The sequence below is a fragment of the Etheostoma cragini genome, chromosome 4, assembly GCF_013103735.1.
Source record: "Etheostoma cragini isolate CJK2018 chromosome 4, CSU_Ecrag_1.0, whole genome shotgun sequence".
NCBI classification, from domain to species: domain Eukaryota; kingdom Metazoa; phylum Chordata; class Actinopteri; order Perciformes; family Percidae; genus Etheostoma; species Etheostoma cragini.
This window is the reverse complement of record NC_048410.1, coordinates 4,697,449-4,711,540: the sequence shown is the minus strand read 5'-3', so window position 1 is coordinate 4,711,540 and position 14,092 is coordinate 4,697,449. Positions and strand designations below refer to the sequence as shown.

Below are 14,092 nucleotides of genomic sequence, written 5' to 3'. Positions count from 1 at the left end.
AGCAAAGCGGCGTAACAGAGGCGGAAAAGCACACTGATGAACAATGTTGTCTATTTGCACACATTTGCATGAGAAAAGGAAGCGCTGAGGCCACCAGTTCCACTTGTTGTTGGCTGGTGAATGAATGGGAGCTCATGAGAGGGGAATGGGAAGCACATTTAAAGCGGGATGTGTCGTCAGGATCCATCGGAGTGAAGAACATATTTTGATCGGGGACAACGGATCCACTTCTTTGCTGTGGCCCATCACTGCCAGTTGAACCATTTAGGCCTTTCACCATTCTCTATCCAGAGAGGGGATCCTCATGATGTTCACGTTGAAAAAGAGCAGGTGTGAATATTAATTGTGCACTGCAGGACTACTGTACACACACATGTTTTGAAATTAGCTCTGATGTTAGCTCAGATGCTGTATGACTAAATCTAATCTGTCATGTGAAGGAGGGACAATTATGTACGGTGATGTCAACCCTGTGTGTTTTGCATTTGTTAAGTCCTAACAGGGCCTTACAGTGAGCCTTACAGAGGTCAGATTAGGCCCGCTTCAGAAAAGCTTTAGTCTTGTTCTGAAGGTCAGACTGGCACTTCAGGTATTAACGAGTGATTGATATCGGAAAAGCCATCTTGCTCCTTTTTTTGTTTTTTAAACACAAATGAGAATTAGCTTTAGATCTGCAGAAGTACTGTACCGGTCAAATGAACAAATAGTAAGAGAGAATGCATGAAATGCTGCCAATAGGGGGATTTGATAGACTTTTCTACACTGCAAGTTAAATGGTTATTGTGCCTATTTCTTCCCCTTTGCGGGAAGAAATAGGCAATTCAGTGTCTACATTTGATCTGAAATGCTTACTCGTGACCCAAACTAACTAAACTGGTCAGACTCATTTGTATTTGGTTAAGATTGAGTGTTCTACACCGCTATCTCATTATCTCTGACCCTGCTCTCCTTTGTATTGCCCTGTTGCATGTTGATAGTAAGTCTTGCACCCTCATAAGCTCTGAGGATTACTGCAGGATTGGGCATCGAGAACGGGTTCCAACTTGAAATCGTTTTAAAAAATCACGATTCCTATGGAATCGTTACTTTATTGGAATCGTTTGGAAGATTAGATTCCAAATTTATCCAAAAGTTATGGTTTTTGTAGCGGCCATGGAGCGCAGTATGTGGCGCTCTAGTGTGGCTTTAGTTCATGTGGCACTGGTAATGTCACTGAGCAAAAAAAAATGAGTAGAACCTACTGTACATGATTAACAGTGAGTTGGGATTAAAGTCATGCAGAGCTGCTGGAAAAGAAATGAAGTCGACTTTATCATCTCACTGGACTGGAGCAAAAACGGCAATGGTTCCATACGAGATGAAGACAACCAAACCATGGCATTTTGATTGATGAGGGAAATCTATAGCCTATAATCTACTGAGGGACCCATGTTGGATCTTAAAATGCCTCACAAACTTATGTTTAAATCACTGTCAGCCCATAGCCATTTCCATAGAACCAAATACATATGTCACAGAGTCTGCCACCAACTAGTGAGACATGGAATCTGTATAATAAATCAGGAAACTCCATCCGTGTATATCATAATAATGTTGGCATTGGTCATAAAACTCCAATTGTTGGGTCAGAAGAGAAAAGACTGAAGGCATTGCATGTCAATATCTTGTGATTTATTCTTAAGTCTACTAACGGGCTGGGCAATAGGGAGAAAGTAAGATATCACGATATTCTTGACCAAATACCTCAATATTGATATTGTGGTGATATTCCAGGGTGCTTTGACAAAATATCTTCACGCTTAGATTTTAGATGAACAATCATCAGTAATGTGGATATAATGTCTAAGTGGGGAAAAGGCAAATAGGAGAAAAGCTAGAACAGTCTGTTAAGTTCAGAAAAGTATATGACTTTAATGTAATGCAGGCTTTAAAACCAGGAAAAGAAGACACTTATGCCATATCACAATATTACGATATCCAAAATCTAAGACAATATCTAGTCTCATATCACGATCAATATTACATCAATATATGCCCTAAGCCCTAAGTCTACTGCTGAGGCTTGGCAGCCTATTTCTTTCATATAATCGATTTCCCTGCATGGAGCATTCCCTTAATCAGCAGTCCCCCATTTCATTTTTATGTTGCCATAATGCAGTTATATATCAGCTCTAAGTGGAAAAACTCCCTCTATATAGTTATAATATTAAGCACTCTTATTTTATTTGACAAAACCACCATGGGGAATTATTTTACTATCTCGAGTAAATTCTGCTGACTGTCCCTAAAGCTTACACAGACCAGTAAGAAAGGCCTTCACGATCCTTGGCTCCTCTGCAGCAGGAAACCAGCACAAAGATTTACAACTTCTTTAATGTTGGGAGCACAGAGTTTCAAACTGTGGTCTCCTCAATGGATGAAAACAAACTCTCAACACTTTCCTTTAGCTGATGGTTTTAGAACCATGCCACTGTTTTCTATTTCTGTTTTGTTCCCTTGTGAGATTCCTACTGTGATCATCTCAAATATTGAGAAAGGGACACTGACATGCTGCGCTATTTTTGGTGCAGTTGAACAGAAGACTGGCGTACGACTACAGTAGAGTGCAGCACTGATATACAGTGTAAGTACACAGGGTTTCTTGGTTTGTGGACGGATTGGGGTCACTTTGGCAGACATGTATTTTTATTTGTTGAATTCCTAATTAAAATGCACTTGGAAATGATACAGGGAACTGAAAACTCATATTAGTGCTCAAATTAACATGAAAACTTGAAGAAAGAGAGAGAGAGAGAGAGAGCAAGAGAGAGAGGGAGGGAGGGAGAGAGAGAGAGAGAGAGAGAGGTGATTAACATGCTGCAGTCAGGATGCATTTCAGAAGGGCACTGGGAGGAAACGACAGGCCATTACAGCACAACTAAGGGTCTGTTAATCAGCCTATTAGGGTTTAATTGAGGGTAGTTAATTAGGAGTTGGTGGGCAGTCTGTGCTTGGGGGCAATGGCTGACATGAGAAGCAGCTGGCAGAGCAACCTGAGACAATTGTTACTGACCCATTTAAACAAGAAGAGTGATTGATTGGCAGAATAATTTGCCTCAATTCCACCTGTCTATTTCTGCCCGCTGTAAACTTTTTAGGAGCCATATATTAACCCACTAGCTCCAATGGACAAGGAGTTGGGCGAGACTGTGTTGGAGGAGAGCAAACACAGTTACGGTAGGCCCAGACTCTATGTCTCCGCAAAAATATTCAAGCGCCGTCTGCCTTTGAGGACACAAGCTGGCCTTCTGGCATCAGCGAGGCATAAGCTCACCTCACACCATCTCTAGACTGACGTCTCCACATCTTAAACCCCCTCCTCCCCCGCCAACGACCCCCGAGCAGTGGAAAACAAAGGTGTGCTTGTCCACACTTCTTAAAACCAGCTCGGCATACGGCAGCGGCTACCACCAGAAGCTGATTATGGACTCTTAAAAGTTAGATTTGATTTAATGTCCTTCTCCTGCCTCAGCTGGACCACGGGGCCCAGGAATGTGACTCGCTGCTAAGATTGGCCTGCTTAGCCTGGGGTGGATTCATCCTGTGTAGATCCAGGCAGGAGAAACAGAGCAGTGCCACATTCAGTTTGCCCATCTGGGGAATAAACACACTGCCTTCACAGGGGCCAAAATCCAATAAAGAGCCTGACAAAGGCCTACTTCTTGCCTAAGAATGCCAAACAACATGTGATCCCCCTTAGGGAAATAACTTCTATGTCTGTTTCTCACAGCCCTCCGGGTCAAAAATAACGCCTGGGGAACTTTTGGCACATGTCCTGCTGAGGATGCCATGTGCTGTGACAACTTATTAGTGACAGTGGGGTTCAGCCAATCACACTAGCAGTAGTAATCTTACAGTAATAGACATGCCAAATACATCGTCAGATGGGAAAACTGCTGTCAGATACAATAATATTACATGTGCTCTGCTTTGGAAGCAATACTCAATAGCATTCAGTGGATTTATAAAGCATACAGAGCTTACACACACTAAAAGTGTAAAATTTCACTTGAGTTCAACGATGTACAACATGCCATAAAATACAGCAAGAACAGTGCTGAACACTTACTGAATCAACTATAGTCAAACTAAGCCTTATGGCATCACAGCCTTCCAAGGATCAGAATCTTATCTGGAATGTCTAAAGGAAAAATGCACCTAAGTTGCAACAAAAGGCAGCACTTTGCTTCCAAACTAGCTTTCTCGTTGCCTAATAAAGGTTCGTTGACATGCATGTTTGAGACCAGCCTCCCACCCGGCTCACTTTGCATTTCAGTCAGTCACTGCTAAGTGCTATCTGTCGGGGTTTTGAGCGTTGTCTGGCCTGGTGACTGGACACTTAAGTAACTGTGGGGAGGTTTGAGGTGTTTAGTGGCTCACTGTGGGTAACCTCGCAACTCATACAGCTAGTGACGAGTCAGAAACTGCAGATGTGCTGCCTTAAGCAGTGTCACCGCTCTAAATATACGTAGGTAGATGTTAAATTACTCTCAGCAGCTTAAGATAAATTGCATTATTTTTGCAGTATGAAGTAAACTATTTTTTTTCTCAAGTTTTAAACATCAATGGATTTAACAAGGCCAAAAGCCCATTGATTCTTTGATACTTAGTATAAGCTGTAGCAATATGGTCATGGGAACAGGTTGTGTCAAACACAATGCAGCTAATGTGGGTGTAGGGAGTTACAAAGTCTCAGCACAATTTTATATCCTTTGTAAATAATAAAATGCTATATTTAGAGCAGCCTATTTTGCATTTCAGACACGCTTGATTGTGACCCCTGGCATTTCTCCAACTTCTCCTGGTCTTCTTCCAGCTAATAACTCAAAAACTACATTAGGCATCTCTAACAAGGGGTAACTGCCAGCTATTCCAACTTACATCATCTGTAACAAAACTGAGCCGGCACAAACACGCCTGCTATTTTTGATCCATGTTTTCTGACGCTGTCTTGTATCAGGCAGTTGACGCTGAATGAAAATGTTGGTGCTCTTGAGTTTTAGCCTTGCAATCTCCACTTTTTGATTCAAATGGCATCCAGTATACATTTTTATACAAACGTTGTCTTAGCAGGAACACATTCCTGCCCCCTCTCAGTCCACACACACACACACACACACACCCACACACACATACACAACACACACAACAGTGTCTTCCATATTAGAACTGGCTTCTCTCAATGTCAGTTTATTTTAAAGTAGTTGTTGCTGTTTGCCCTCCTCGACCTAAGAATGTTTGCCAAGGATTTACAAGGCGACATTTACGACAAGCAGCCCAGGCGTCTCCATTCTTTTCCTATTTTCACACTCAAAAAGCCCACACAGAAAACGTCCCCTCCAATCCGAGAGCTCAGGCGCGGCCGTTCTGGGATTATGACATTGGCTTAGCCATGTTACACAAGCAAAGAGGCTTGAAGAAAGTTAAAGGCCATTTTTTCTAGGAAAAAAAACAGCAAGCAACAAACTCTTGACTGAGTTCCAGCATTGCTCAATGTGAAGTCCCATTAAAGAAATAAATGCTGGGATTACATTTATATGGTAGACATCTAAAAAAGCATGTAAGTATAAAATCAATCAGCTATCTAAAAATCCTTGCCAGAGAGCAGAGTCCTTCATAGCAGACCAATCCCCTTGTAACACTGAATCAGAACTTATTCATGAAATCCCGGCAAAACACGCATCCTGACCAGAGGGCAGAGATTTTTTAGCTCGCCGAGGGGGCTAGTGAAAGCAAACACAGCTCGAGGGTTTTTATGAGAAAAAATGTCCGGCTGAACAAGGAGGCATTCATGTGCTGATTCATACCAGCCTGTAGCTCAGTTAGAAGACAGCCATCTGCTATCACACTCCCCCGCTTGTGAGCCTGTTATAGAGTGACAAGCCGTGGAACATCATGTACACGTTGCATCCATATAGACTTAGTGGAAATAACACCTCTACTACAGGTAGAGAAAACAGCTCTGACTCCCCAGGTGAACGCGCTTTACCCCGCTCCATGTAATATGATTGTTCTTTTTATACAGGGTTTGATGCCCACAGAAAGAGTTATGCTATACCTTGTGAATGACTGTCAAAATGATTGCCACATTTTCGTTCCACTATCATGAGGGTGGCACCACTAAAAACTAAACCTTTTCTAAGCATTTTCTATATTTGACCTTTACAGCTGCACTAATCAGTTTTTTTTGGTAACACTTTACTTGAAGTTTTCTATGCTGAAGTGACATGACACAGTCATGACACGTGAAACCTAACCCTAACCGGTTCTGACAAAACCAAATGACATTAAAAGAAGCGTTATGTCATAAACTTTTATGACTTATTTACGTTTCATGACAGTGTCATGTCATTCTTATGTAGATACCTTCAAGTAAAGTGTGACCATTTTTATTTTGTTTTACGTTAAACAATTGAATGTGTGACTTTTGTGAATGAAGTTGTTGGTAGGGACGAACCCACTGAGAGTTATCACCCAACTATGCAGTTCCCCTCAGCTCTGTAGTGCATTTGGCTTCTTTTAGCTTATTGCTTTTGGTTTCCCAACTCTGCTTTAATCAACCTTGGAAAAAAAAAAACTATTTTCTTGTCTTTTCAGCTTCATCCTAGATTGTTCATGAAGCTTTCTGGCTTGATCAATTAAGTCAGTTGAAAAAAGGAAAGAAATTGCTGCTTCAACTTCTTGGGATTTTCTCTTTTTTATCATTAAAAACTGAAAAGAGTTTTGGACTGTTAGTCTGACAAAAGCTCTTTTGGAAAGAAAGAATGTGTCTTTAAAAATAATTTAAGGATATCACCTTGGGTTCTGGAAAGTTTTGGGTAGAGTGGGAAGGGAACCCGAACCCGCCATGTCAAGGAGCAAATCTCCACCAAGTGAGCTATCCTGGCACCCAAAAAGGTTGAATCTAAAAGATAGTCAACAGGTCGACTGAAGATGAAAAGTAATCATTAGCTGCAAACGTGATCACAAAGAAAGTCTCACATCTTGGTTGATTTTTACAAATTGTATGGCTTCTTTAAGGACTCCTGGTGTACTTTCGACAGCATCGAACTGTAGATATGTGTGGAAGTCACTGAATCTGTAAAAAAAGGTGTGATTAGAAACCAAATTTGAAGGCTTACGCTTTTCTAACGCACTGGGTGCCACACAGGATGCTAAATAGGTCGGAGTTAAGAGCTGTTGGTTTCAATCCACATGAAACTGCCTTTGGGTGCTTTGTATTCAATTCCCTCGATATTCACCACTGTAAACCAGTTCATAGACCAAATCACCCGGGGTTAAAGATGCAACCCACACAATTGCAAACATGTCGTTATTACGTTGCATTTCTTATTATGGTCAGGAAAACCATGACATGGAACTTTTTGCTTTAAGCAGCTAACAAAGAGAGAGTCTTCGAAATATGAACCACCTTCACTATCAGGTTTCACATTTGATGAAAAGCGCCAAAGTGGAACAACAACTCTGAACGGTCTATTCATTTCTACTTCAATGGCTGAATGATTTATTTTGTTGCATTTTGTCTATTAATCCCTCACCTCTTGAAAAGAAAAAGGTCACTTAATAGGGGGCTTTGCTACTTCCTTAGGCTCTTTGCGTCCACTATGCTCAAGTGTTCTTCTCATTGGAGAGATTTTTTTTACTTCAACCACAATAGCTCGAAAACAAGACACACAAGTGCAGAATTATCCTAAAGCAAAATCTGTACTCTTTTTGTTCTTTTTGTTCTTTTTAAAGCCGATGAAGGGTGAATGGCTATCTCAACACGAAATCTTATCCAAGATATCTTCTCAAGTAACCAAATTCAGCAACATCTGGTCCATTAACATGATTCCCCAACCTTCATACACGCCCAGGCTAAGCTCATTAAAACAGACACTCCAGATGCATGCAAAGATACACATTTTAGGTCTACTTGTACACGGCCAAGTGACATATGAGCTCATCTCTCTTCGCTCATCAGCATGTGGCCCACTTGGAGTCTTTTGTTGGCCTCAAGTCTTCAGGATCGCTGTCCTTTGTAGTCAAGTAGCGGTGAGCTTTGAGATACTTGATTGTGTTACTGGATGATTATACTGTATATGAGGCCAAACGTGTCACATCTTAGTTATGGTGCTGCCTTACTTACAACCATGATATTTAGAACCAAAGCATGAGGCTTGTGCCAGAGGACTTGTGGCATTTTTGTATTGACTGCATAAATGACAGGATAGAGTGAGCAGTCCAGATGTCTTCTTTTCTTGTAAACACTTTCCACAAACATCTCTGTGAGCAATGTGCTGGTCAAAATGCTTCGGGGCAATTTCACTGAGGTTTGACAATAAAGTCTGCGTCAAACCATATTTGTCATCTTGCGGCAAGCGGTAATACACACTTGTAATCCACATAAACATCTATGTTCAATGCAACCATTGTGTAAGAGTCTGCTTGACAACGCTTCTATAAAAGCAACCTTTGTGATGTAAAGTTTTTCAACGCATCCCTCAAGTTGACCTCAGGGTGAGCTAGCCTTTCCACACAAGATTCTGTTTCAAGGCGAGAGGAGGATGCTACACGACAGCTCTGTCAGAAGGGATTTGTCGGCTATGAAGCTAACACAGGGCTCTTTCTCACTCAGCAAAACCAAAGACAGACAACACTGCCTCAGCTTTAAAATCGGTCTATCTACGGTGATGCCCCACTTAACAAAGCCTTCGTCTGAGTGTTGATGGGTAGAAGTACTGTTTATGGTGACACGTTTGCTGCCTGCAGGATTTACTTTCTTGAGCTAAAATAAAAGCCCAAATTGTTAAAGCTCGAAATTCATTAAGAGCATACATATTGAGTGGTGGGTTCGTGCTTCCTCACTGTCGTCATCTGTATAGGGCAGACAGCAGCTGTCACCTAATCCAACTTCCCCAGCTACAGTACATAAACCTCCTCCATATGAAATACTACAGTGTTGGCCACATACCTCTAGTATTCTGTCGTGGATTTGAAGCCCTTCTTCCTTGTCCGCCGGACCTTCCTCGATGATCTTGGATACAAAGATTCCTTCATTGGAAGTGCTGTCATTGTCGTCCTATGGAATAAATTGCAGTTATTGTCGGTGTTCCGGGAATGTTTAGGAGAAATGTGGCGTACACATTTCTAAATGCAAAAATCTTCAAAATGTAGTTCTGACGGGTGCCTGGCTGGCTCACCTGTAGAGCAGGCAACAATATATAGCGGTTTACCCCTTGATGCAGGGGCCGTAGGTTTGATTCTGGCCTGCAGCCCGTTGCTGCATGTCATTCCTCCTCTCTCTCTCTCTCTCTCCTTTCATGTTTTTAGCTGTTATATATAAATAAAGGCCTAAAATGCCCCAAAAGTAATCTTAAAAACAAAATATATAGTATATGTCTGATACGCTGACATCGTAACAAAAGAAGTGTCCACTTGATCTCTCAATAAATCTTGGTAGGTTACTTCTAAAAACCCTGGGAACATTATGCAGTTTTCCCCCTAAACCAAAAACTTTTCGTGAGTCAGATAACACCAACAAAAAAAATCTTTTGTTCACCCAACAACACCCAATGACACACCTTTCCGTCATGCATGCATGCACACAAACACATCCTTTTCGTTTGCTCTTTTCAATATCCTTTCTTTTTCTGGGCGAAGAAGAGGACTCCTGTTCCTAAAATTTGGATTTTGAATATGTGCATGGATGTATTTAGAGAACGTGTGGTCCTCCATGTTTCCTTCTTCGAACTTGCCAGGTCCGGAAAGCGACAATACCCATGAGCAGCATAAGCGGCACCTGACAGTGGCTCACCTGACAGTATGTCCCTTACTGGCTAACATATTGCAAGATGGCGCATGAATATGGAGCATCTAACCCCAGTTCATGTAAATGCAAATGTAAAATTTCAAGCCAAAAGGAATACTTGGAATTTATGGTTGTGGTAAATATTCATGAGAAGGGCAGGCCAACACAGATTTAGATAATAAATAAAGGCCCAGTGTGTAAACACGTTACACACTGGGCCTTTAGGTGTGGACTTCTATTAAGGGTTTGCTTTAACTTCAGATACTTCCCAGGACTGAAGGGGCATTTCTGGCCGGCAGAGGGGCCTAAATGTTGACATGTTGGATGGACACGAGATAGTCTACGTCCCACACTGAGGCCATGACCCCATAATCAGAGCTAAGGCATCTCTCTAAGCACGCTTTTTAAACCACAAGAACTGCTTTCTACACTCTTGCTGAGCTCTGCAGCGCAACGTTAATTTATTGGGATACTTAGAGAAACCTCAGAAGTCACAGCGCTAACTTTTATTCATTATTTCTGGTCTGCTTCCTCTTGCAGGGGCATCATGTACAGTACCGTGTTAACTCGGCTATGCTTTGCTACAAATCTTTTGACATACTTAATACTTTGCTTTAGAACTACCCCTATCTTCAGAGTTGTAGACAAACTAGGTCTTCCAGAGACCACAAAACCTGGCAGCTGATTGCTCTTACCAAGCCATGCCAAAATAACAGCCACATAAAGCACATGTGTCAAAGAGCTACGTGGATATTAGCTATTTCCATTTTAATGAATAGCTTCTTACACAGACTGCTGATTTGAGGCGAGCAGGGAAAGCAAAAGCCAAGTATTATCTCTGCTCTCTTATGGTTGGGTTTGATACATGGTTCTGTCACAAGAGTGAGAAAGGTTGCAAATCTACTCTGGTAAAAAACACAGCTTTTTATGTGTAGATCTTTTTATAGTTTCCCGCTGTAAAAAGTTTTACTATGGTAATCTATGTTGCTGCAGAAAAGTGCGTCACGGCGGCAGTGGAAAAAAAGCCCTGCAACAGTTGAATACAGTCCTGATGAAACAGATATGGGGAAAGCCATTTCAATAGGACCTTCGCTGCTGAAAGAAGCTCCATGTATGGAAGAGTTGTAACCAGTGTTGAGATATTTTCAACCCTTCACTCAGCAGAGTGTGTGGCATCATTAATGACTTTCACCTCAAAAGCCTGAGGGAGTGAAGTAGTTGTGAAAAGTTCAGGCTGGTAGAAAAGACCCTTTCCTCTCCTCTGTGTTTACCTCACCACTGAAATCCCCTCAATTAGAGACAAAACAAGTGCGGCCAAAGCCATAATCCCAGATTTAACTCTCATAAAAGTAATTATAGTTTTTTTAATCTGCAATGCCAAATCCGCTAAACCAGACCAATATATAAACACAATAAAACTTGATAGATGCGGTCCATCTATCCACAGACTAGAAAACACATGCACAACTGTCTAAGTTGTGTCAGTCAGTAATGAGAAAGCCTGTGGTGCTTCCAGTATGTGCTATTCATTCCTGCGTTGCCATATGACACTTGGCTGATCACCGGGGGAGATGAAACCTCCAAGACGCTCAGCTTTCAACCTACCGCGCATGGCCTTCCTCCTATGATGTTAAAACCCAGAGATCCGTCCTCACGAAGAAGGACAACCGTCAAGCATAAAGTCTCGCCTTCCTACAGACAGACAGACAGAGAGACAGAAGAGAGAAACGTTACACAGAGATGACAGGAGGTTACAACATGTTAAGGCATTACTAACTCCAGGAGAGTGGCACAAGGATTCAACTGGGTACTTCAAGAGGAAGCAAAGAGCAGAAAAAACTTAAACTAATGACCAGTTTGATGTACACTTTTGTATTATTGAACTCAACAGAGAGTTCCCATTATCATTGGTCATGTTTGGCTAGCCCCCTATGCTTTAGCCATGCCCCCTTACACAGCTAAAGAACTGTGTGATGAGGTGCGGCCCCCCCAGTAACCCAACGCACACAGAGGAGCGAGGGCCCGTCCAATGCTTCCAGCTGTAATTAATTATTTAATAATTTGATATCAAAACCACAGTTTAAAACTCAAGCTAAATTAGCCAATATGACATAGTTAACGGCTTCATCTTCCAATGTGTAGGAAATTAAAGTTTAACACAACGCGGACATATTGCTGGCATATTCTACTTAGCTTTGGCTAATTGGTGTTAACTCTGTGAGTTAGCAAAACAAAGAAGAGCCTGACGGTGTTATTGACTGTTCTCTAGTTAATAAGCTCTCTGCCTGCGTCTGCACTATTACGAATAAGCCACAGATGGATTCGGCGAAAGAAACCATCGCTTACTACACAAAAAGACCAAAAGACTGGCGAGTCTTTCTCAAAATAAACATTCTAGCTAATCAGCTAACTAAGACTGACAGGTAGCTAACTGATAACGTTAGCTCTGTAGTAAATTATTGTAATGAAAGAGAGCTGGTGGACAGAGTTGTTGGAATTGCATGGGTAAACTTTCAGCTACATTATGTAGGTAAATTATGCTTATCAACCAAAAAGCTCTGAATCTCGACCATCGGGACATAGGGCTATGAAGCCGTTCATACAGTAATTCTGTAAAGCTAATGTTAGCTTAAGCCGCTCCAGTGCTGAGCTGTCAATAGTAGGATTAGCGGTTGTTTGTTGGAAATTGTAATTGTTATTGTCAAATAGAGGGCCACTGCTAAATGTCATAATTATATATGAATGTTATTGAGTATTAACATGTAATATCTTAACAAATGCCGGCTAAATTGATCAGTTCTTTTATGGAAAACTTGCTATTTGTTTAACTGAAATTTCACTTTTCCCCAACTGACTGGTTGGGGAAGAAAGATCTCTGACAGGACCTCAAGATAACTTTGTGATTATTATTGGTCAAAATTATCTTTAAAACTGTCGGCCTAGAGTTTATTTTCATAAAAAAGAAATCTATCACAATGTAACTCCCAATCCCAATATTGGTGAAAAAAGAAGAAAACTACAATTGAATATTTTTTTCAAGGCTTAGCCAGTCCAAAGTCCAGAAGTGTCCAGTCCAAAGAGCTGCCAGCCCTTCCTTCTCACAAACGGTTGTCCTATGTAAATTAATACACAACAGAACCACATACTCTGTGGCAACATGAAATGAAAACCTCTGAGAAAATCACAGAGTCAGCTCTTAATATTTCTTTTTTTTTCAAGCAGGACTTGAGGGGAGTTATGAGGTACCATAATTTCAGCTGCCAGTCCAGTATGCTGCGACATAGGCTAAGACTAAATATAAAGCTTGGCATGTACAGTCTCCTGACTGCCATGTATTCTAAAAAGACTATCATGTGCATGTCAGGCCACTCAGGAATGGGTGTGCTCCTGCACTGTGCCTTGGCAGCATTAGCGACACATGCTTCCACATTAAAGTGACTACAGCCGTTACTGTCAACAAGAAAACAGTTGGGCATCAAGTGAAAACGCAAAAAAAAGTAACAGGCTAGTTCATCCACTTAAGTTGTACTGAATCAGCCACAAGCCTCAAAACAAATTGGATGCATTTTTAAATGTGTTTTTTACATTTCGTCCGCGAGAGCCATTAAAATGAACTCAGAGTAATTAAGGAGAGGTTTTTTTTTTTTTCACATCTGTGAACACTCTTGCGAAGCTCAAATCCCCAAGAATTAAGTTAATCTCTTCAGGACGTTGTGTATTTACTAAAACAAAAAGGTATGCCTAGGTGATAAAAAAAACATGTCCTTACCACCAATAACAACACTGACATCACTTGGGGGGGGGGGGGGGGGGGGGGAGACACACATGGAACCTATGTCAAGTAAACAAACGTTTAACATTAACTTTAATGGAAAAAGAAGAACGGGGCAGTTTGTTACTGAGGAAAGAGAGCAAACAACAAAGCAGTGAAACGTTGCTTACTGGTGACTTGGCACACTCACAGCGAGCCTTCACCTCAGCAACAGTCACACTTTCCGAGTCTGTCCTGCATCAAACTGCTTCCCCTCTGTCTGCCTCCTAACATAGTGTATTTAATTATAGTGTAGGTACTGTAATGCAGAATGAAAAAGAAAAATATTTATTCACAAGCTGTTGCCCTGTGATTAAAAGGCAGAGACTCTGTGGCCTGATAATTGAAATATCAGATTGTGGAGGATGTTGTTTGGTAGATTTCAAATCAATTAAGAGGATTATTACTCAGTGAAGCTAAGGTACTGTATGTATACAAATGAAGCAGCAGTT

The 14,092-nt window shown here is 41.3% G+C and overlaps 1 protein-coding gene and 1 long non-coding RNA gene across 3 annotated transcripts in view; one reads left to right on the top strand and one right to left on the bottom strand.

Annotated features, from left to right (window-relative positions):
• The window catches only part of LOC117943515, a 31,729-nt gene that overhangs the window by 2,969 nt on the left and 14,668 nt on the right, over positions 1 to 14,092 (top strand). The gene's annotated exons all lie outside the window — the stretch shown is intronic.
• pdzrn3b (PDZ domain containing RING finger 3b) overlaps positions 1 to 14,092 on the bottom strand; it is a 92,358-nt gene that overhangs the window by 74,564 nt on the left and 3,702 nt on the right. The window contains exons 2-3 of one of the 2 annotated variants that reach the window (XM_034869679.1): positions 11,435 to 11,521; positions 8,993 to 9,100 (exon numbers count right to left, since the gene is read on the bottom strand). In XM_034869679.1, coding sequence (XP_034725570.1) covers positions 8,993 to 9,100; positions 11,435 to 11,521 — 195 coding nt within the window. The remainder of the gene's footprint in view (positions 1 to 8,992; positions 9,101 to 11,434; positions 11,522 to 14,092) is intronic. The other variant, XM_034869680.1, reaches the window with a different exon arrangement.